Raw genomic sequence first — 23339 nt, forward strand, 5'->3', positions numbered from 1 at the left:
AGGGAATGGAAAATGAAATAAGTGGGGTTTTGAGGAAGGGTTTAAAAGGCAAGTGGACATGAGTGGCAGAAGAAAGAGAGGCATGAGGAGGTGGCATAGAAAGATAAATTCAAGCCTGAGGAAAAACAAAGCAGTTTGCAGTGTATCCTGGGAAGAACTCAGAATAAAGTTAGGGCATGGAAAGAGTTGGGAACAGTGACCTAAAGTGAGGAGGAGTAAGGTGAGGAAGAGGAGCCAGTCTGTGCGCTCAGGGTCCCGCTGCGGATTGCCATGGGGTGATTTTAGCAGGAATGGTGAGGCAGGATGGGAGGAGAGGCTGCTCTGAGGAAGGAAGGTGGCACCCAAGCACCCATGGACCTTCGCTCCCAGCAGATCAAATAGGAAATAAGAAAAAGAGTGAAAGGTTTGGGGGAGATTTCTGAGAAACAGCACCTGGCAGTGCTGGAGCAGGAGGCTAGGTAAGGATGGAGGTGAGAAGGAAAGGAAGGATCAGAAATATTCTTGGGAGAACAAGTAAACCTGGAGATGATTAAGAGAAAGCAGAACTGGGAAGAGGAGAGTTTAGTGGTCAGAAGACTGGTGAACGGGCCATGTCAATGTCATTCATCATTATCAACTGCCAAGTTTGGAGTTTTCATATCTATTTTTGAGTTCTGGAGGCAAAAAATACCTAGGAATTTTGTACATAACAGAATATAGGTATTAGGCTTGCCTAATCCAGCAAGACCTGAAAAAAAAGTCTGAATTTCCCTAAGCAGTTCACTTCCACACTCAAATCAGGCACAAGACAGCATCACATTACCAAAAAAAAAAATCATTCTAAGATGCTTATAACCTGGAATAGGCAGTATTCTGTCAGCATGTTGGGCTTGCTTTTGGCCATAAGGTAGTAAGTAACATCGGCCACATTCCTGGCTGTCGAGGAGTTTGGCTTTCTGCTCCCCACTGTGCCATTAACCTGGGTTGTTTGTGAGCTGCTTCACTGCGCCTCAGTGCCTCTCTTGCGAGTGGGGGCTATGTGATATTCCCCATATTTATGTGTCTCTTTTATATGGTGATTTGGAGCATGCAGGGTACGAGTGAAAAATCATTTGTTGTTAAGATTAGCGCTGACGTGCTGTAGGCACAATAGCTACTGAAAAGCCATTCTCACTTAATAAGCTGCTTAATTACCTGAGCATATTGGGGACGAGGCTGTAGATGGAAAGCGTAGATATAATAATTAGGAGGCAGATAATTGCCTAAGCGCAGCTGTGCGACTGCCGCAGCGGCTGCGGTGCAGCGAGTGCAGGCAGGCGGGCTGGGAAGTCCCTGCCATTAGAAAAAGAAATGGCCGAGGCAAATATTTTGGAAAAGCCATGGAAGACGGGAAAAGGAAGAGCCTGACCGAAGTGAGACAGCCCATGATGCATGTGGCTGGTGCAAGGAGGGAGCTGCCATTGGAGGTGCTGCCTGCGCGCGACGCCATTCGGGGTGGTGAGGTGAGCTGAGGGTGAGGCGTCAGCTTCAGCTCCAGATTTTTATTCTCACTGCTGGAGCCTACAGTTATTAAAAGAACAAACACAGTCATGACATCCTAGGGGACTGGCACGCTCATAAATGAGGCACTGCATGTGCATGGCTCCATGTGCTGCCTGCTTTTTATTTTAACTAGGTTTGCTGCAGCTGTTGCTCTGAAAGGAACCACTCAACACTCTGGGGAAAAGAGGCGCTGCAGAAATCCTCAAATTAGTATCCATTAGGAAGAATAACTTTTAAATAAATTGCTTGTTTATGTGGTTAAAACTCTCATCTCTTGCGTAGGAGCAAGGATCTGTCTTGCTAGTCCTAGACCTTTCCTAGCTCCCAGCAAATCAATTAATAGTGCAATAAAAAAATAAATAACAGCTTATTCTTCCTCTGCCTCTAGTCCTTCACAACGGTGATAATCTATTTTCATGGTAGCTTGGGATACAAATGCTTTCTGAGGAACAGAGGCTGGTAGTCTTTAAATGTAAGTGATTTTCAGATTGGCTCTTATTAAAATATTTGAAACATCAGACAGCTCCCCATTAGTTATTATCTGTGCACATGAATTTCCAGCTCCCAGTCTTTTAGCTGACTAATACCAGTGCCTATCCATATATTAAGTGGATTTTTTTTTTTTTTTGCCATTTTAGCTTCCCTGTTGTCAAGGCACAGTACATTGTGGAACCTGTAGTGTAGAGTGGAATCGGCAGAAACAAAAACCAGATCCTCCTGTTCCAAAAACATGGGCATTAACCTTGGAGCAGGTCCTCTAACTACCTCATTGGCCTCCAAACCTGTGCTGCCTCACTGCAGCTTTGCTTCCAGGCTTGGCAGCCTCCCCTTCTGTCGTCAGCTTGCTTTTTCACATTCCCTCACTGTTGTATCCATAACTGAGCATGGTAGTACCCAAAAACATTACCTGTAACACGCACAGGTTAAAAAAAAATAGCATCTGGGCGTTCAGAGACTTGGTTCTCACAGCTCAATAATTCACAAGATTGTAGAGGATTTTTTTGTAGAAAAAATAAAAGCCTTGGAAGTAAATTAAGAATGATATAAAATATAGGCTTATTAAAGGTAGATTTTTGTCAAGCTAGCCTGTTAATGTCCTGAGATGACAGTTGATTTCTTAGGCAAGGGAATTGCAGCAGATCTGTTTATCTTGATCTTAGTAAACTGCTCCCAAATAAAGTAGGTGTGAAGGTTTGGAATAAAGGAAGAATTGCAGAGCTGATAAGGAACTGGCCAGTGAAAAATGAGGTTGTGCTGAAAAGGGAAACTCTGGGCTAGGGGAAGGTCATTACACTGACGTCTTTTAAGGTTTTCACCTAAGAACTTTGCTGCCAAAACTGCGAGTTTGTCCCTGATGTTTGCTATTGACCCAGCAGAGGTGCTATGGGTTACTATATACACAAAAGAAGAGGGGTCTTGGGGACTATTTTACAAATAGTGGTGGCAATTAGGAGACTTTGGTATTTATCAGATCAAAGTGCAAGGGCATGCCAGGAAGAAGCAGTTTACCTGCTGGCACAGTTGCACCTCTAACCATCTGCTTAAGCTATGCCTGCAAAAAATGTAGGCGTGTTTTTGCCTTTTTCTGGGGATCTGAGTTGGAAACAGTTCCGACCCAGCAGGTGCAGAGGAAACATGCACCGGCGTTGGTTTTCCCTCTTTTTGAGGAGAAGCAGTAAAACATCATTTTTCTTCAGTGAGTGCATTCTCGTGCAGGGGGTGACTCACTCGAGCCTTGGCTTTGCTAACAGGGCTAGTGAAAACATGAAAATGTAGAGTAAGGAAATTGGAAGTTCTCTTTGAGTAAACATTAGGACCACAATCAGCCAGTTTATTTTTCCAGTAAGTAGTACTTGCTTTCTTTTTATGGTTCGATGTCTTGTGATGGTTTGGAAATTATAGCTATGATGATGTTATTGAAAGTATTCATGGTGCAAAGACTTTGGATGGGAATGTAATAGACAATAAATTGACAAGGTAATAAAAGGAAATCCTGAAATGCTTAGGTATTAAACTCTGGTGGAGGTACCTTTATTCATCAGTTTATATAACATCTGTCACATGCACTAAGTAGCTACTTTGCTGTGAAAGAGGCAGAACATGCACTAAGTAGCTACTTTGCTGTGAAAGAGGCAGAAAGTTATCTTAGAAGCTTCCAGTTGTTTAATTTTTGATTCAGTAACTTAGACAAACCTGCCACATCATCGAGCTTTTGACTAAGCTGAGGACCTGCTCAGAGGTGTGATATTTTTTACAGAGCAGCTAATGCGTGTGCAGCGTACTTGCCTGTCTACTTGGTGAATAGTGGAAATCTTGGAGAATGTTAAAAGCAGCATGAACAATGGAGTAATTTGAGTTTATGGGTTCTAGACAAGACCGAGCTTAAAAAAATAGGCCTAACTTTGCCATCAAAAAGCCTGATTTCAGTAGAAATGTTTTGCAGCGCAGTGTGAAGCAAATGCAAAAGGGAAGAGAGTGGTCCTCCTTGGGAAAATATCAAGCGAGCAAGCAAAAACACCTTTTTGTTGTTTATATCTGCCAGAGTTCTGGCTAAGTAATGCTCCAGCTGCGTACAGCTTCACTCAGGTGGCTGCAGTATCATGCTGGATCTTGAAGGTGGCAGCAAGCAAAGCCTGTGCCTTCGGCTCATCTCACAATTCTTCATTCAACCTGTTGTGAGAGGTAAGACAGGCCGTTCTGCTCCATTTCAGGTGTCCAGATGTTTCTCAAACAGAACATGTTCAGAAACCCAGACGAAAAAGTGAATCAAGAGTGGAGGGCAATGCTGTGGCCCACGTCTAAAGTGCAAAGGTCGCAGCTTCATGGGTAGCTGCATATAGAAAACAAAATCTCTGTAGAGAGAGGAGCTGCTGGAGTCTGCAGAGCACCAAGGAGCTGGGTTGTGGGTGCAGAAGCTGGAGGCAGTGGCTCTCTCCTCTCCTGCTTGAAGTGCTAAAATCCCCTGTCCTTCTGGCATCCCTAGTGTGCACTTTATTAGAATGGTCAATATTGTAAAATTCGCGCATTAATCCTGAGTATCCCTATAACCTGGGTAAGGATAGAATCAGTTTCTATGGTACAGATGAAAAGCAAAAATCATTGGATTACTGTACTGATGCACGCAGTAAAAAAAAAAATCATATGGGGAAATCGGTAATTGATTGGAGCATAAATATCAAAACCTCAGCTTATACCTCTGACTATTTGATTCCTGCCATAGTGTCTTATGGAAACTAGGATCTCTGCTGAATAGTGCGACATTTCATTACTTTGGATTTGCTGTGATGAATAATATTTGATGCTATTGGCCTAGAAGAAATATTACTATAGTAACTAGCTTGTGATTCATTTCTGATGTTTCTTTTTGCTATATTTCCTAGGGGATGCATGTCTGGAGTAAGAATGTTTACACTAATTCTTGGTAACGGTAATTAATTTTTCCCAAAGTGCTAAAAATACATGGCTGATCTACACAACAACAATTCTTTGATATTGCTTTTTTAAAAGCACTTCAGGCCAATAACATTTTTAATATTGTAAGGAGTTAGTTTTATTTGACACTTTTTATTAGGAACTTTCTGTGTTGTTAGTGTGAGTTTTAGTGACCTAATGCTGGATTCCCACAGCAATAGTGCTGCAACTCTAATGAAATCTTTAGACATAGAAAAAAGAAAATATACATGGAGTAGGTTAAGTTAAATAAAAGTAATGATCTTACCTATTCCTCATGACAGTCAAAAGGAAATTTGGTGTAAGTGATGTATTAGTATTTTATATTTTGGATTAGTGCATATTTAATTCCTTATGATGATTCTTATGGGTTACTACTCATCAGACACATATTGGCAAATATTTTAGGAAAATTCCTTATGCTGACTAGAAAGAAGTATTAGGTTAATGTCCATTTATTGAAGCATGTATAGAGCTTTTTGTGCATTTACTGCATTCTTGTTTTTGTTATGGAAGAAAATCTTGGTTGTTTTTTTTTTTTTTTTTTAATTAGCTCATCATCTTTGTCGAAATGTGCTGGACTAAAATTAGAATTCATAGATACTCAGAATTCAGATAAAATGCACAGAAGGACCATGTTAAAGAGGTGCCATTTAAGAATAGTTAAAATTATCTTGAATGCGATGAGTATACACAGACATAAGTTTCTGTAAGCATATTTTCTATTTAAAATTTGCATGCTAGAGCCCTGAAATTACTCATCCATAATGAGGTAAATTGTAGCTTTCTATCTGTGGAAGGCTGGTTAAATACTTGAACAAACTCTGATTTCAAGTTCCAATCGGTTCTGCCTACCAGGTGATTTGAACTGGGCTCAGCACGCAAGTCTTATTCAAAAATTAACTATCCAGTTTGGGATGTTTGCTGCAGGGAGGCTATGGGGCTTCTTCTATTATAAATTGTTTTTATCCACCCTGAGTTACCCCTTGGGGCTACCCCTTGCGTTTTATTTAAGTGACATTGGGTTCAGAGTACTGAGAGGCGCAAGGAACGCCACACGACACTTAATAAATTGTGCAGCCAGTCCTGATAGCTTACAAAAGGCTGGAGACAACAACTGCTTCTGGCATTATAAATGAAATGGCTTATTTAGGAAGAAGACATTACTATATTAATTGCAAGAAGAACTTATGATTAAAAGGGCAGACTTGTGCGGTGTCAATACTAATTAGAATAAACTCTTTTTCAGAAAGGAAAAGAAGGCATCTTTTTAGTTTCTTTTGTGTTTAGAAAAGGGCTCTTCTAATTGTATTCTGGGCCATCTTCTCTTTCCAGTGGGTGTAAGTGGTTTTTCTTCATGCATGAGCCTCACAGAGGTGACACAGAAAGGAGACTGAACCAGGATTCACATGCAGAATTAAAAATTGTGATCACCTCTGCAGGTGGAAAAGCTGCCTCTTTTCCTGTTGTGTTTCCCTTGGGAGTAGGGTTTGAGGTGGAGCCTTTCCCTGGATGTTTGTGAGTTAGGTGTGAGTGGGCATCTCGCTGATGAAGGTGCCGATTTCTAAGTTCGTTTCCCTGCCAATGCGAGCTGAGCACTCGGCACGTCCCTCCCTGCCTTATTGCAGGGGTTTGGGACAGTTCAGTGGGTATAAATATAGATAAGCCTGTCACCAGTGCTCCAGCACGGGCAAGGGGAATAGGCATATTTGTCAATGAACAGGTTGCAAATTTACAGATGTCATAAAACTCTCTTTGACAAAGCAATAGTCTGTTAATAGAGATACCCATGCTGAAACACCGATAAGGGATATTTTATTAAGGCTCTGAGCTGATTTAAGAGTCTGCTGTTTGAGTTTGCAGATGGGAGGAAGAATATACCTAATAAGATGAGGAGCTGTAATTTTAATTCAAGACTGAGCAGGATTTGGAAACCTGTGGCGTTTTGTCAGATAACTGCTGGCTTCCAATATTTCAGGCTTTTCATCAGAGACCAGATGAATCATTATATGTTAGAGAATATATAATGCAGAATTATAGCAATAGGCTCCGTTCAAATGGATTGTAATGCTTCATTATCCACTTAAAGCAGAACATTGCTTATTTTTCCTTTTTTTTGATTCAATTGCCATCATTTTTACCATGTTTTCCTGCTGACAGTACCCAGTAATTTGGGTTTTTTTTAAAAAAAAAATATATATAAAATGCTTGTGTTTTATCCAGGATAAAAGCACTGTTGTTTTGTGATGACCTTGTACAGGTCCAGCTGTGGAAAGATGGTAACTACCACAAGGGAAATACACTCTGTGTCAGCTGCATGTTCTACTGGTGACGAAGCAGTCTTGTGTCTATGAGTCACATCAGCGCGCTGTTGTTTTCTGTTTCACATGGTATATACCTTAAAGGTATAGAAAATACCTGAAAGTTGGATTAAATATTAAATAGTTTTAATTCTAAAATACTCAGTTTCAGCAGTAATGGAGCAGTCTTTACTTCGGGGGTTTAAAACCATGCAATAGCATCCCATTAAATTGCTACTAGTGATGCAATGTTCGTTATGGTGATGTCTGCTGATCTTGGTACATTTTTACTGTTAGAGATAACATCAAAATCTGGTCCTTCATTCGACAGGCATGCTGTATCACTTTTCCCAATAGATGCTGATGATTTTGTAAGCACAAAAAGAAAAGTCCAGGAGACAAAGTAAAACTTCATTTTTTTTTTTCATCTGGAAAGACTTGCTGAAAGGGTTATTAACATACAGAAATCCCTCTTAGTTCTAAAATGATTTCTGACTTATTTGATATATTCTTTCCTGCAAGATAACAAGATAACACTTTCCTGCTATAACCTGAAAGATTATGTTTCCCATTTACATATTTTTTACAGTTCTTTTCAAAGACTTTATCTTGTGGCTATGCCTGAAAAAATTTTTGGTTGGTTTCATCAGCTTCTGAAGTGACCAAAGTGAAAGATGCCCAGTCTATGTTGAGATTGCTTCTGCCATTATAAAAATAATATATCACAAGTTTGAATAGTTGCTGCTAAAATTATAGCTTTGATAAAGGAACTGAAAACATTAGGAAGAAAAGATATGATCTACTTAGCTGTCGTGTATTTTATCACGTGTATGTAATTATCCTTTTTTACATCATAGGCTGAAACTGAACTAAACAAGAGCATATGGAACGGATTACTATGCAAAGGGTCTGAGCTTGGTCTCATAAAGGACAAGTGGTAATGACCGCTTCGAAAAGCTTGGGAGATGCTCAGCACCTTGGCCAAACGTCTCCTTGCCTCCTCCTCATCATCATCATCACTGCAGAGTAGGAGGAAGGAGATGATCATGGGATCATAACCAGCATTGGTCATTGCATCCATGCAAGTGACTCCCACTCATTTTAGCAGGACTGAGATTTGGTCCCTGTTGGTATCTGGGGAGAAAAAAAGCAGGGTTAGGATTTTGTTTGCTTCGCCTTTGCGGACCCGCTGTGAGAAGTTACTGTACTGCACATGCAGTCGTGCTACCCAGCTTCTCCCTGAGACTTTTGACCTCTTCCTTTCTTCAGGAGCAAACAAATGGACACTCTGCCAGGAACGGTGACACTGTGCTGCTGTCAGGGGTCACGTCTTATGCAGGTGCTGAAGAACAGGGCTTCCCTGGCTACTGAGTGTGCAGAAGCCACAGGGTGCATCATTTCATTTGATGCTGATCTTCCAGTTCCTTCTTGGGAATTGCTGTTGGGGCATAGAAATGCCTGCTCACAAACGGAGCTGGAGAAAGGGAAGCTGGAGAGATCAGTTGACTGCAGAAATATCCCTACGAGGAATGAAAACCTTTGCCTATGAAAGGTCACCAGCAAAGTGGCAGGAGAACCACGGAATTAGGTCACACAAGGGAAAAACATTCTTGCCTTTTATGTAGGGTTTTGTGCTGACAGGTCAGAAATCTCTAACTTTGCCTATTTTATTTAATGAAAATTGAGGAAATAAGCTGGGCTCATTTTTTGCCCTGCAAATGGTGCGTGACCTCAACCTCTTTCCTTCTCTGTGGCAGGGCCCCAGTGCTCTTTTCCTGGGGGTAGTTAGTAAGCAAAGCGCGTACTTCAAGGTGGACTATAATATTCTTTGTGCATCTGCAAATTCTGAGATTACTTGCGGTTAAAACAAAGTCAAGCTCAATGTCACGTTATCCCCTGGTTTAATGGAAAAAAATAATTGAGATCGTCACTGGCAGTATTGAACGATGTGGTTTGGGTGCCTGGAACAGAAGCAGCTTCCCTTTAATCTCCAATAAAAATGGCAGCCTCTCTCTGTTATTAAGTGTTCTCCACAGTATATAATCCCATCAGCGTAATGACCATGTTTCTCCTTATTCATCGCATTAGCGCACGGGAGTGTTTGGGCGATTTGTGCTGGAGCTGTGCGGCCTCCGGCTCTTGCGATAAACTTGCCTGCCTGAAGGAGCAAAACTGCATGGGAGCAGATGCTCCGGTGCTGCATCCGCAGCGCGTGGGGAGGAGGCACTGGTGACACCCCGGGCAGCTGCGCGGGGCAGCTGGGGGCTCTTTCTGCAGCCCCTGGCACGGGTATTCATTGGGAGTGAGGTATTCGGGTAGACGGATGCTCAAATGCCAGAGCCTGTTGTCACCCCAGCGCTCTCCAGTCCTGCCACAGCTTCGCCCCCAGCCCTGCAGCGGAGGTGGGACTTGCCCTGGGGACACTGGGATGCATTTTGAACAGGAACATCCTCATTCCCCCTGACTCTGCTATGGAAACTCTTCTTGCTTAGTGTGCAGGAGACAGCGGAGGCTCGTGGCCTCTGCTCTGTTAAAGTCAACACATTAAAGCCACGGCATGGTTTTCAAACCTTCCAGGCATCTCTCCCATCAGTATTAATTGCCCCCCCTGCTAAGCCTGTTGCAGTTATTTGCTCTTCTGATATGCAGCACTTGTTTGATACTGCACTCAACCTTTGTTGCTTAGCAGTAAGAAAAGCTTCAGTTTATGTAAATGCATTGAAATGAGCTTGATACAGTGCGAAACGGTCACATGTTTTGATTGCAACTCTTGAGTTTTTGTTATTGGGGAAGATTAAATAGCAAACCTTGAAAAAGCAAGCCTGTGAACGAACACTGCTTGACTGTGTCTCTGTCTGACCCAGGGTTTGACGAGCTACATGCGTGTGCTGATCCCGGAGTGCCCGAGCACGGATACAAGACGCCCAGCGCCGGCGTTTTCTTTGAAAGCGTGGTGGTCCGGTTTCATTGCCAGGAAGGATACCGGCTTAATGGTACTTCAAAAAAACTCTGTGTGAAACACTTTAATGGCTCCCTGAGCTGGAAGCCAAGCGATAAACCTGTGTGCCTACAAGAAGGTAAGTCCATTTCGTTAAAGCAGTTTGCTGGTGTTGTTGGGCTCACTCCTGCATGTGCCACGTCTGTGTGTCTCAGCCCCAAACACCAAAGGCTGTATGGAGCCCATTTCACAGGATCCTGTTTGGTACATTTCTGAGTTTCCCATCCATAATTCCCGTCCTTGAATCCATCCATCTGTCAAGTACATGGTGAGAAGTAATGTGTGCATGTGTGTGTTGGAAGGGCCATAAGGGAGCCTTAATAATAAAAAGACAAAAATTTTCTCCTTTAGTTAGTTATAAGTTGATGCAGAGAGGAAAAACAGCCTCCAGTATTAATAATCTGTTTGTAACTATTTGTTAGAGCTGTCGGCTTGGTATTCCTTTCTCTAATATCTTACTAGGAAAATGTCATTAATTTCCATCACCACTAACCTTTCAAACCAGGGGATTTAAACAACAATTTTTATTACGTGTGCATAATTCATGTAGGAGAATCAAATATGCATGGACTGCAGTCATTTAGAGTCACGGCTGAAGTTGACTTTGAGATGATTCAGACTGTTGTGCCATAAAACAACTGGATTTTTAGTGTGTTTCATTTTTGAAAGTGTATCTGGTTTTAAGGAATTAGGATATTACCTTACTTTAGTCTTCTGGGTTTGATAGAAACAAGATGAGTCTTAATATTGTGAAAGTAAATTTTTGCCCCAAATGTGTCCAAACCAGCTATGTATTTCAGCAAGCTTATTAAAGCAATAACTTATTATTTACATCATTTTATTTTTGGTCCATGGAGCTATTAAAAACAAGGGACGTGTAAATCAAGTGTGCATGTTTCAGTGTTGGAACTTCTCCATTGAAGTCATTAGCAATTTTTCTAATTGCTTTCAGGGTGGAACAAGATAAATTCTATGTCTGGAGGTTTTCCATCGTTTAAATGAAAATAAAAATACAGACTTTATTCAAAAGCAGTAGTCAAAGATTCTTGTAGCTTGTAACCACAATAACTTTGAAGCATGTGCAGATCTGGAAGTGTTTGCTCATGGAGATGTGTGTAAATACGAGAACCTGGTGCTTATGCCCAGGGCATGTGAGATGGAGTCAAATTCAGCTGCTGGAGGGAAGACTGTGAGCAAGGGGGACAGAGGGCTGTCCCAGCCTGAAGAGCAGGGTCAAGGAGATGAGCAATGGAGGGCCAGCATGGAACTTGTTAGGCAGAGTGCAACGCTCTGTCCTAGCAGGAGGAGGAGGCATCTGCAGAGAAATTACCCAAGTAGGGCAGTCAAAAGGGGAACAAAAAGTTCATGTGCCCCTTAGAAGCACATCTCTAGTCCACATGCCCACACACATAATCAGGCTGATAAAAGGGGGGAAAGGGTATCAGGGCACTGGTTCTTCAGAGCATCAGTGTTTAACCCTGTGCCCTACAGTGCCAAGGTGACAAATATTCATTTGATAACCTCAAGAAGTAGTGGTGAAGCGACTGAGATAGTCTCCTGAATCAATCTTCTGCCAAGGAGACGCTTAAAAGTCAAGGCCGTACTGTTTCCTCTGATGCCATGTTAAGGCTCTGGATTCAAGGACCTCATTATAACTCTGCAGGTGGAAAGATTAATAGGACATTTTCACTACAGTAAATAACCCCATATTGAGCTGATAAAGCAAGAGTGCCGTCTTCTAGCCCATTGCTTCAGCCACTTTGAAGGGTGGCAAGGGCAACTCCAAAGAAGCAGCCTATTGCTTTTAAATATAATGTCCATGAGATTCACTTCCTCTCCTGCTGTAGCCACCTATGATACATGTCATTGTTTCTCGCCCAATAGTTAAGAAAAAAAATACATGTAGCATGACTACAGAAGAGTATGTCCCAACTTGGTGCTAGAGCTTTAGAGAAAAGCTATAATGCTTGTAATTTTTTTTTAACAGATAGCTTCTGAAAATCTTTACTTTGGAAATAGTATGTGTATCATCCATTGCAGTTGTTAAAATAGGCTTTAATATGCTTTATTCAGACCATTTCCCTGCAACCTCCACTCATCTAGTGGAAATCTGGATGATGTTTGGGATCACAAGACCATCAGAAACAAAACTGCTATTAATGTTGGTGTGATTAACACCTGATCGTGGCAATTTTAAAAGAGAAAGGAATTGGAATATAAGTATGTGATGGGCAATGTGACAAGAGGTGCTGAAGAGACAGTCACTGATTTACAGTGTTGAGCACTTGAAAAGAATTGCAAGTCAGTTGTCTGATCAAGCCAAGCACTTAAGCTTGAGTGTGACTCTAATTACATGATTAGTCATGTTCAAGTTCTGTGCTTAAAATCAAGCATGCATGTAAATGTTTGTTTTTTTTTTTTTTTTTTTTTTTTGGACTCAGGAGTAGGACCTTGATCTAGGATTTACTGAAGCAAGTGCATAGGTACTTCCCTGGCTAACAGTGCTTCCCTCAGGTACTATTAAAAAATCCTAGGATTTAGCAATAGAGAGAGCAAGAAAAAAGAAACTATTTAGATGGACTTAATTTTTGTTGTCAGTGTAAAACCTAACCACTGATTCATATGAAATATGAATCCCAGGTTCAATGGCAATTCATGAGACTTAAGAATTCAGGTGCTTTCCAGAACCTGGTCCTTCTGTAGTCTGGGAGCAGCAGGTCGTGAGGGTTGAGCATGGCCGTGAAGGAGCAGTTACAGAGCAATTGCAACAGCTTTCGTGGTTCTCTGCACTCCAGTGACGTAAGGGAAAGCCTCCTCTGCTGCAGTTGCATAATGGTTTGTACAGAAATTTGCAGTGAGTGGTGGTGAAGTTAGAAGTTCATGTCTTAGCCTTTGCCATCTAGCTGGATGAGGTGAACTAACCTTTGTGTCATATTTACTCATTTAAGGCAGAAGCGGTTGCTGTGTTTGCTGTGGTGTACTACACATGGCTCTGGTACCATTCCAGTGCCTGTAAATGTCAGATACTGCCATCTGGGCAGTTAAAATATTTATTTTATAGTAGAACTAGCATTATTGAGCTGGAGCATTGAGAACACTCAATATTTGCAATTCATTTGCAGTTAATTTCAAGAGTTTGGATTCAATAGTGGATAGTTACATATAGTTTTATATCTAAAAGTACCTATAATTGTTTTTATCTGTTTATTAGATCAGTCTCTAATGGCAAAATAATCCTATCCTATGTGAACTGTCACCCATTGTAGAATGTGATTGATTTAAAAACGAATAAATTTACCTGGAGATTCTAGTCCCACCAGTTTGATTTTATAGGTCTGTCCTTTCTCATTAAGAGGCAGGAGATTTTACATGTCAGTACAAGGATGAAGTTGCATGAGTAAGTGCTTGGTAAATGCACTGTCAAAATGCACTGTACTTGGACTTATATTCTTGTGTTGATCTACGGCACATGCTTGTAACTCCATAACGTCTAATGCGGTTATACACATAAATACCAATGCTCTGAGGCAGGAATTTCCTATTTACTGTTTCAGAGCAAGATATCAGGTTGTTCACACTTTAACCTGTCTTCTCCCACTGCGATAATGTGGCAGCTGAGACTGTTGCCACATTTGGAGGCCCTGGGAGGCTGAATCCGAATGCGCAGCCTGCCTGGGGACCGCAAAGTGAGCTAGGAGTGGGGCCCCTTCCCAGTCGGAAGCCTTGGAGGAGCCTTGGAGGTATCCTCAGCCTCTGCTCCCCACTGGGATGACAAACAATCTGTGGCATCCACAGAACGATGCTACTAACACAGCAGTATGGATTTAATATGACTTTAAAAAAGGAAATAGATGATATAAAGCATTCGTGTTGGCCTTCAAGGGGGTAAGGTCATGTCAGGTGAGCTTTCAGCATGTTCTTCACACTGTTTCTGTCCTCCCTCCTCCTCCTCCCCAGCCCTCTCCACGCCAGCAAGCAGACGTGGTGCCTGGATGCCGCTGAGCTGCTCCACAGGGAAGTTCAGAGACTCTCCCGGGGAGCCGTGGTACCCGGTGTGGGATGCAGGATGGTGCCTGGAGGAGGAGGAGCAGGTTCACAGCTAGGGCCTGCTTTTGGCAGCCCCTTTTTAATATTCACACAATAGATACAAGCCCATCGTGTAAAACTGGCAGAAGATAGTGGCAGTCATAGGCACAGCTATTTGATGCTGCTTAAGGGCCATGTACGCCATTAAATGGCTTAGCAGTTGCCACGGATTTGCTGAAAAGTACTTAGAATAAAACAGTTCCTTATCTAGGACAAGACATTTTTAAAACACAACCACTTATTCTCAGCTTCCCTAAAAAGAGTCTGCACCAGCTTACATGGTGCCTTGTAGAGAGGAGACTCCTGCAATTTATTCATGGGTAAGTGCTAAATAGTACAAATGCAGCCAGCAGGAAACAATTTGTCCATAAGACATGGGGAAAGACAGCTGGAAGGAGAGCTGTGGATGCACTAGTGCCCTCTTTATCCTGCTCTTGTAATAGGCCTGTTATCAAAGGCAGCTGGGATGCAGCAAGTGAGGGACAGTGGAGCAAGCAACTTGTCACTGCTGCCTGCCACCATCCGATTAAAACGATCCAATCTCAAGCCGTGGTTTGGGGTAATGGGAACGAAGCCACCGTGATGCGTTGTTGTTGCAGGATCCGCTTCCCCTGCGTTGGAAATGAGAGCTCCTCTATTCCTGCAGTGTGCAGAGCCGTGTCCCGTGTGCACGGCGCTTCCTTGGACCTGGAAAAACTGCAATAGAAAAACTGCTCCTGGCTGCAGGTTTTCAGGATGCCTGGGAGCGCTGCAGGAGTTGCCTCCTGCCCACCCTCAACAGGGCCCAGAGCAGCGAGGGCCATGATGACATGTTCAGCTAAGAGGATGCCCAAGGCTCACTCTAAAACCTGGCTAAATACAATGTATTTCAGAGGAGGGGAAAAAAATCACACCTGCAATGTGAAGGCACAAAGAGAAATAAGTTTCAGCTGGGGAAGCAGCATGTTCCCACTTTGCATCCGTCAACCGTAGTGGTTTGCAGAATAATAGATCACCTCACTTGCCTAAATAAAGAAATACAGTATGAAATATATTTTTATTAGGAGACTGCCTGTGCTATGCTAAATTACAGCTTATCTTGCTTGGAAGTTCTGCTGCTAACAAATAAGCTGCGTGAAAGCAAGCTGCTGCTGTTACTTTACTTCGTGTGTGCTCACGATTAATTGCTAAATACAAGGTCAGAGTCACCCTTACCTCTGGGAACAGTTACCCCTGGAATTAGCCTGAACTTTCCCTCGTATGCCAGTCTCAAGGCACTTCAGAAACCTCTTTTTTTTTTTTTTTTTTTTGTAGTGTAAGTGTTGCAAAAATGGTATGAAACAGGTTTACAATGTCATTACTCTCTGATTTTCATCTGAAATGTCATGTGGTTTTTAATGCCTGTAAGTTTTTATTTCGGTGGCCTGGATGGGCTGCTGGCAGATAATTTCAAGAGCATTTTTCCAACATTCAGTTTTTTTTCCTCCCTTGCTTTTAATCTTACTTTGCATTTATGAGGAGGATTAGATTCGAGTCCCCTGGACCATTCCTTCCTCCCCTCTTGCCTGTCTCTTTGTTAGTCAGTATTGGCAGAGTTTTGGTGACCAAAGTGCGCGCACTGTGCTAGGAGCTGTGTACGTCCTGGCAAATGTGCCAGATTTTCCTTCTGTCTCTTGCTGCTCCATGTGCAGTTTCCTTTGCTCCTTGTGCTGTGTCTGCGTTTCATCTTTCCTTTTGTCCTGTCTTTAGCACTGTCAGAGTTTGTTTTCCTATGGGCTTTCCTACTGTTACACTGGGCAGTGTCATTTGCTCAAGTAGTGACTGGAAAGAGGGAGTGGAAAATAGCCTTCCTAAACACTCTTAATTCTGTCTGTTGAAGAAATCCAGAAGAATCAGTGTTATCCACTTGTAGCACCAAACAGTAGACTTGGCAGCTGATGTTTACCTTGGGAAAGGACATATTAAGCAAAATGCATTTCCTCCAAGTAGCTTAACACATAAACTGATAACTTTTGCTGTAACTCTTGATTGCTGAAATTGCTGAACAGCTAGCCATGCTTTTTTTTTTTTTTTAATTAAGTTAATATTTTGTTTTATGAAGTCGCAGATTGCCTTGTTCCACATGTTGAAGATGCAGAGGTTCATAACCAGACGTACAGGACTGGCGATAAGCTCATAATCAGCTGCCACGACGGCTTCCAGATCCGTTACCCTGACTTAGACAACCTGGTTTCAGTGTGCCAAGATGATGGGACATGGGACAATCTGCCCTTTTGTCAAGGTTTAGTACACCAGAACATGCTCTTCTATAGCTCATGCATCTCCTCATAGTTTGCTGTTATGCTTTTTCTGCAGCTGTAAGGATATCAGTGATCTTCTAAGCCAAACTGTGCAGTATTTGAATAGTGCTAACTTCTTTTGGATTTCCCCTTCCCACTTTGCTCACTGCAGGAAAGAAGATGCCACCATCTCCACCTATTACCTATGCTTAAAGCGTTACTTCTTTTTTTTTTTTAATCTTTTTTTGCTATAATATGTCTAAAATTTGTCACAGACACTTTGCATTTTAAAAATAAGCCAAGGCTAAATTCTGTCCAGAAGTTCAGCAAAAGATCTTATGGAGAAATAGCATTTTTGCACCAATTAACAATGGAAAGGATTGCAGCTTCCATGGACCTCCGCCTGCCCTGTAGCAGAGCCACAATCTGTCCCCCTTTAGACCTGTAGGCCATGAGACCCATAGTTATTGCCTGAAACTTCTGGGTTTGAACATCCATTGCTGCTACTCAACTGCTTTTAAAACTGCTTTTAAAAATAGATGCAGTGCCAGTAGAAGTCCCCAAATCCACTGCGCAGCGTCCTGCGAGGTGCCCCCAGGCTCGTCGGCTTGGTGCCCCCATAGGCTTATGGCAATGGGTGCCCATGTCCGTGTCCTCTGCGGGCTCCTGCTGGTGGCAGAGTTACTCCTTAGGGATGAACACTGCTGTAACGCAGCTCCTGTTCATCTCACAGCATTATTTGTTATTCCCTGACTGCAGCCATCTTCCCTCAACGTTGTTAAAATTAAAAATCAGTAGTATTAATTAGTACCAAGAGGATCATGAGGATCATTTCTAAGGGCATGAGTAAAGTGCTTTTTTATTATTATTATTTTTATTTTTTCATGTAGTACAAACTGTTTATCTAAATCTCATGTCAAAACAAGCTCAGAATATAGGCGGATAATGAGTCAAAAAAATGATGTCTGCATTCCCTGTTGTTCCTCCTCCATACTGCACCAAACACCGTGGGTGACCGTTTAATGGTCAGGGGTCAGTAAGGCCTGTGGTACAAATCCCGCAGAAGTAAAACAGGTTCATTCCCAGGTAGCCTCTGACCACTTGTAAAGTTATGGGTGGCAACAGGTCTCTTCTTTTAACCAAATCCAAGCCCACTTCCAGGGTTTCTCATGTAAGTACTTAGAGGAAGTTACAGCCCTTCAGACTTTCTTCAAATTCATTAATTCCACCTGAAAATCTTGCACTGTTGCGCACCCTTTGGCACGGCAGCAGTTTTAATATTAAAGCTGGTTTATATGACTCTCTGTGTTTAAGAGGGGAGCTGTAACTCATGGTTTATATAAATGACAATCTTTATTTATTAAAGACTCTGCCTCAGAGTGAAACTGCCATCTGCCAAACCAGCAAATGTTTGTGCAACAAAACCCCATCATTTCCAGGAAAGCTGCCTCAAATTTGCTGCGAGCCCTGCACTAGCAGCAGTGAAAGCATCTCTAAGCCACAGAGGCATCCAAGGCCGGACCGGTGTGTCCAAGGGGGCCGTGGCATCCGTGCCCTCAGCGCGGAGGAATGAACAGCATCGCGCTCCTTAGCTTAGGAATGGGGCAGAGCAGGCTGTGTTGAGACGACTCCGATAAGCGCGTCGTAATAAAAGATGCCTCCCTCTTCTTAATTTGCAGGTTGCCTGAGGCCGCTGGCTCTTCCTCATAGTTACGTTAACGTATCGGAGCGGGAGTCCTCCTTCCCCGTGGGAGCAGTGGTGTATTACCAGTGCTTCCCCGGCTACAGACTGGAAGGGGCCGCGCTCCTTGAGTGCATGTATAACCTAATCTGGTCACATAGCCCACCTAGGTGCCTTGACGTGGAAGGTAAACCTCCTCTTGTTGCTTCCTTCTGCTTTGGAGCTTGCAAATTTTGCTTTGCATTTTGCTTTCATTTTAACTCAGGGTGGCCGCTAGGTGCAATATTTGCACAGGCCGTGCCGTGCGTGTCTATCGGGCTTCGCGCGGCTCATAGCTGCTCATGTCTCCTACGAAGCGTGTGCTCCGGTGGTGTCCTGAGCACAAGGGCTGAAGTTATTAATGGCAGTCGCTGCTTTGCCTGCAAAATGCAAGTTTTTTGCTGCTTTTCTAATAAAAATATGGTGGGGGTCATAGAATGCACATTCACAAGCAGATGGGCTGAGTATCTCTAGATATGGATATAAATCCTCTTTCAACCAAAATAATATTCTGTACTGACTTATTTGGGGGTGTCAGGGTGCAAACATTGCTCAGTGCCACATGATGTTGCATTCTTGAGTACTTGTTGTCTCTTGGGGTAGTTAATCTTAAAGAAAGATTTGCAACAAAAGGGACTGAGTTATGAGTATGGATTTGAGCCATAAAGTCTGGAGGTGAAGGTCACCTCTTCAGCAAGAGCAATTCAGGAATGGAGCCGAGTGTGGGAATAGGGGGATATTGCCATATATTTATATTTGCATTCGATGCATCTAAAACAAAGATACCAAATAGACTGCCTACTCCATATGTCAGCAAATCCCTGTAAACTACCTTCTGCCATCTTCGCAGCACATCTTGAATAAAGCAGCCCAGGAGGTTACCAGATTCCAAATACATCCTTTCTGCTCATACCTCTAAAAGGAGTCTGTTTGTGCTCTGTTTCAAGCCTGTATGCTAGATATCTGTATGTAGCATCTAGTCAAAGCAATTATAGTGATATATCTACTGCTTATGTCACTTAGCTGAACACTGAGCATTCTTGGAGTGCAGGAATTTGCCAGCAGCATCAACAAAGTGAGACATGACTCAAAAGTAATAAAACGATTCTTACTTTTAATTGACAATTAAATTTCCAAAATTCAAAAATGCCTCTACAATTTCCGGATGAGATAAAAGAGAGATAGTTTTTTTTTTTTTGGTGAGCACACACATAAAAATTTAAGCATAAATCAGCTCTATGTAATCCATTTTTGAGAGGGTTTATGTGTTATTTTGTATAGCACAGAAAATTAAAACTTAAAATAATTAGAAAGGCCCTGTTAGACTTAATCAAAGCAATATAACCATTACGCAAATTGAATACAAGTCATCAATCAGGAAGGTAAGAAAAACACAGAAACTCAAGCATATGAATAGAAGATGTTAAACATGAGCATCCTTCCTTCACTTAACACAGGTGAATGCCCCAGCCATTCCTGCTCCTAGCAAAATACCTGGGAAAATTCATTAACTTTAATGGGAGGAGGACTAGGTTTCTCATCTGTCTTACTTGTGTTAAAATGTCTTTTTATTTATTTATTTATTTATTGCGGTACCTTAACATATGGTTCAAGAATTACTGCCTATTTTAACTTTTCAATAAGAGGCCACCAGCTGCTAGCCCCAGGTCAAGGTGCTGGTCAGTGGGCCCAGAGCTCATCTGCTGCAGCTGCTCTTTGCCCTCAGGAAAGAAGATTTTTCTGATAATTAAAATCAGAAATGGTTAAAATCAGGATTCACCGCAGCGCAGACAGGTTTCAGCCAGCACTGCAAAGCTAGGCGGTTGGTTTCCTCCATCATATATCCATCATATATGGGTGCACCTTAACATTGAACATTCTTTTCCTTTAATTCCTTGATTTGCATGTTCTACTTTCTTAAGATCCTTTTATTAATGTCATGCAGATTTTTTTGAACTTCCTTTTATACTGAAACTTTTTAAATGTATCCAAGAAAATTCTAAGGAAAATGTCAGTTCATTTATTAATGTTATTGTTAGAATAACAATTTAGGGTTAATGAGCCATCCATAGAAGATATTGCAAGTTAGTGGTACCTTCTGTAAAATCAGATGTGCAAAAAATGAAAAAAAAAACTTTTAAATTGAGAAAGATTCTCATGTGAGATATAAAAACTGGATGTACTGTATTTTACTGTATGTAAAGTATGCTACAAATACAAGTAAATTCTGGAGAGGTAGGCATGAATACCTGGTAGAGGTTTAAAATGGTTATTATAAACCTGAAGGCAGATGCTGAAAAAGAAGGTCTGATAATTTATGGCACGGAACCTGGAAAGTAAAAGCACTAGGGAGCAGAGTAGCACTACAGCTAAAACGCCATATCCACTTCATTATTTCAAAATGTAGCAATTTGAACTTTCTAACCAGTTGCAGGGTTATTCTAGATCTCCATCACTATATAAAATTTGCTAAACTGAGCTCTAAATCTGATAAACCACACCCCTGAAGTATTTTAAATTCTTGCTGAAATTTCTTGATGAAATTCCAATATAGCAACACACTGAGAACAAAAGACAAAATCCGTCTGCTATCAGTTTACATCCAGAAGTCTTTATTCTCTCTTTATTCTGAGAAGTGAGCAATCCTAAGTCTGGGATATTGTGCGTTAGTGCAAATGGATTTCTCTCTCCCTGTATTTTTGTTGGCATTGAGAAGGCCTCAGATAAATTTCAATGTCACAAACTGATGCGTGCCCCTGGGTAGCATAATGTTGGTGGGTCAGATCTCCAGCAAATAAAAATTCTGCAGAGGGACCAGAGGGCAGCAATAAAAGCAAGTTGTGAAATGCTATAGTACGAAGAAATGAAGTGAGGTATATGCCATGATTCTGCTCTGTGCTTATAGCTGCTCAGTATGTGTGCAGGAGACAGAGCAAATTAAATACCACAAGACAGCAATCAGGTCATCCAAGTTAACTCGAGTTAATGTTAACGTAAGACTGATCAATAGCCTTGGTTTTAATTGCTGACATGAGTGGATTTTCAGGCTGTTCTCGCTGCCTAGAGCCATATGCCCTGGAAATGACAACCAGCAGTAAATCCTAAAGTAGCTGCAGCCAGGAATAGCTGTGAACACCTGCATGTTGGCAGACCTTTACCTTGGTGACACCTTTATCTTCATGGCCAAAAGATGAAGTAGGCTCCTAGTCTTTTACCCTGGGGTGACCAAGAGTCTTAGAAGGCTGATGAACTAACTTATCCCAATATCTCCTATTTCCAGCAGATATATTGTGAGGTGAAATGGAAGGAAAACAAGAAAAGATTTTGAGACAGAGCGATATACAACAGTGGTCATTTTACAGCTCTGCTTGTAAGGGGTTGAAGGGTTTGAAGAACAGTCTCCAATTAGAAGTTGCTGTTTGAAGAAAATAAATATTCTTATTTTTCTGAGTGAATATTCCCTTTTTGCATTGCAGAAATCTTCTTTGATCTTTGCTGTGATTCAAATAGATGCGCTTGTTCATAGTTTACCAAGAAATGCAACAGAGCAGCAACAAGTAAATGATCTGTTTCTGCTTGATGCACAGGACTGTTGGCGTAAATCGTCATCTTACACCTACTCTGTTGCTTTTGAACCTTTCAGAAAGTCCTTAGCATTTCCAAAATCAGCTGAACTCTTTTATGGAGCCAGAACTTCTGCCCTAGACTTTCATGTCAGCTTCCAGATGCAGGTAGAATTTTATCCGCAGAGTTCAAAGCATGCTGAGGATTAGATGGGGGGAGCAGACAAAATTTCCTCCCAAGGCCTGCTCTACAATATTAATCTTTTATTTTATCTGGCACAGCTCCTCTGGAGGGAAAAGCACAGTACGTTTTCTAATGGTGAAAGAGAAATATCTCTGTGCCTCATGGACGTGTCCATTGACTTTACTTACTGTAGTCAGAGAACCTCTTACACAAATGGGGGATACTGTAGCTACGGAGTCGGTGCATCAGAAAGTCTCCTTGAGACATATATAGTTTTTAATTTTCAGTCATAGGAATCAAAGTTTCAAATGTGGCTGTTTCACCAAGCAGTGTAGTCAAGCGCCTTCTAATTAGGCTAAAAATCAGTGCTCTTGTGGGACTCCATAATCTTGTACGTTGTTTTTTGTGGCATTATGGTGCTAAGATCAGCTGCTGTTTTCTCTCTTTTTTTTTTTTTTTCCTCCTGGTCTCAGTCCGTTGGGAATGACTCCTTGTGTTTTTCCTTCTCCCAAGTGCTATAGTTTGATTTCTTCAGCCTTCAGCCAAGCCGTAGGACACAGCTCTTCCTGAGTCTGGCACCTCTTGCAAGGAGCTGGCTCCAGACTCACACCCATCTTGGTTCTCAGAAATTAAGCCGAGTGCTGGTGTCTAGTTCTCAAAGTCTTTGAGGGACCATCACTGATTATAAAGTCAGTAATTCGTGAGAAACGGAGGACACCAACCTAGGACAGAGTGATGAAGCCATCTGAAATGGTTGGCCCTAATGGAGATTGCCATGCTCCACAGCACCTGGCTCTCCATTGCTGCAAGCTCATAACCCAGTTCCGCAGTTTAAATAACAGCTTTATTTTTTAACTTATAATTTAAGGGAGAAAGATCACTCAGAGTATGCTTTGCTGTGTGCATATTGTAGAGATCTGCATTTGAAACTGCAGATCTGGGCATGAGGAGCAATGTTGCACAGGTTGTCGTGCTGCTGAGGGCAGTTTCATGGCAGGTGACTCTGAGGATGAGTCTGAGATGTCTGTGGAAATTCACCTGGGGGGAACTGCAAAACCCACTCTGTACCCTTGTGAGCAAGGAAACTTTGTGTAGGATAAATTACTGTAAATCATCTTCTGTTTCCCTTTAGGAATTAGCTAATGGCAAGCTATTTATTAAAATGGGCTTGGAATTCGTTCTATAATGTCTCACTTAGGCTCATGCAGCTGGTGTGAGTGATAGCAATTTGCAGCAAGTTGGCGTTTGTCAGAACTAGG

General features: G+C 42.0%; 1 protein-coding gene across 1 annotated transcript in view; it reads left to right on the forward strand.

Annotated features, from left to right (window-relative positions):
- Positions 1 to 23339, forward strand: part of SUSD4 (sushi domain containing 4) — a 53963-nt gene that overhangs the window by 21853 nt on the left and 8771 nt on the right. The window contains exons 2-4 of the mRNA XM_088525991.1: positions 10136 to 10348; positions 16436 to 16615; positions 18293 to 18481. Coding sequence (XP_088382117.1) covers positions 10136 to 10348; positions 16436 to 16615; positions 18293 to 18481 — 582 coding nt within the window. The remainder of the gene's footprint in view (positions 1 to 10135; positions 10349 to 16435; positions 16616 to 18292; positions 18482 to 23339) is intronic.

This window comes from Tinamus guttatus, unplaced genomic scaffold (assembly GCF_059628265.1).
Source record: "Tinamus guttatus ecotype Peru unplaced genomic scaffold, ASM5962826v1 Tinamus_guttatus_pri_ptg000241l, whole genome shotgun sequence".
Classification (NCBI taxonomy): domain Eukaryota; kingdom Metazoa; phylum Chordata; class Aves; order Tinamiformes; family Tinamidae; genus Tinamus; species Tinamus guttatus.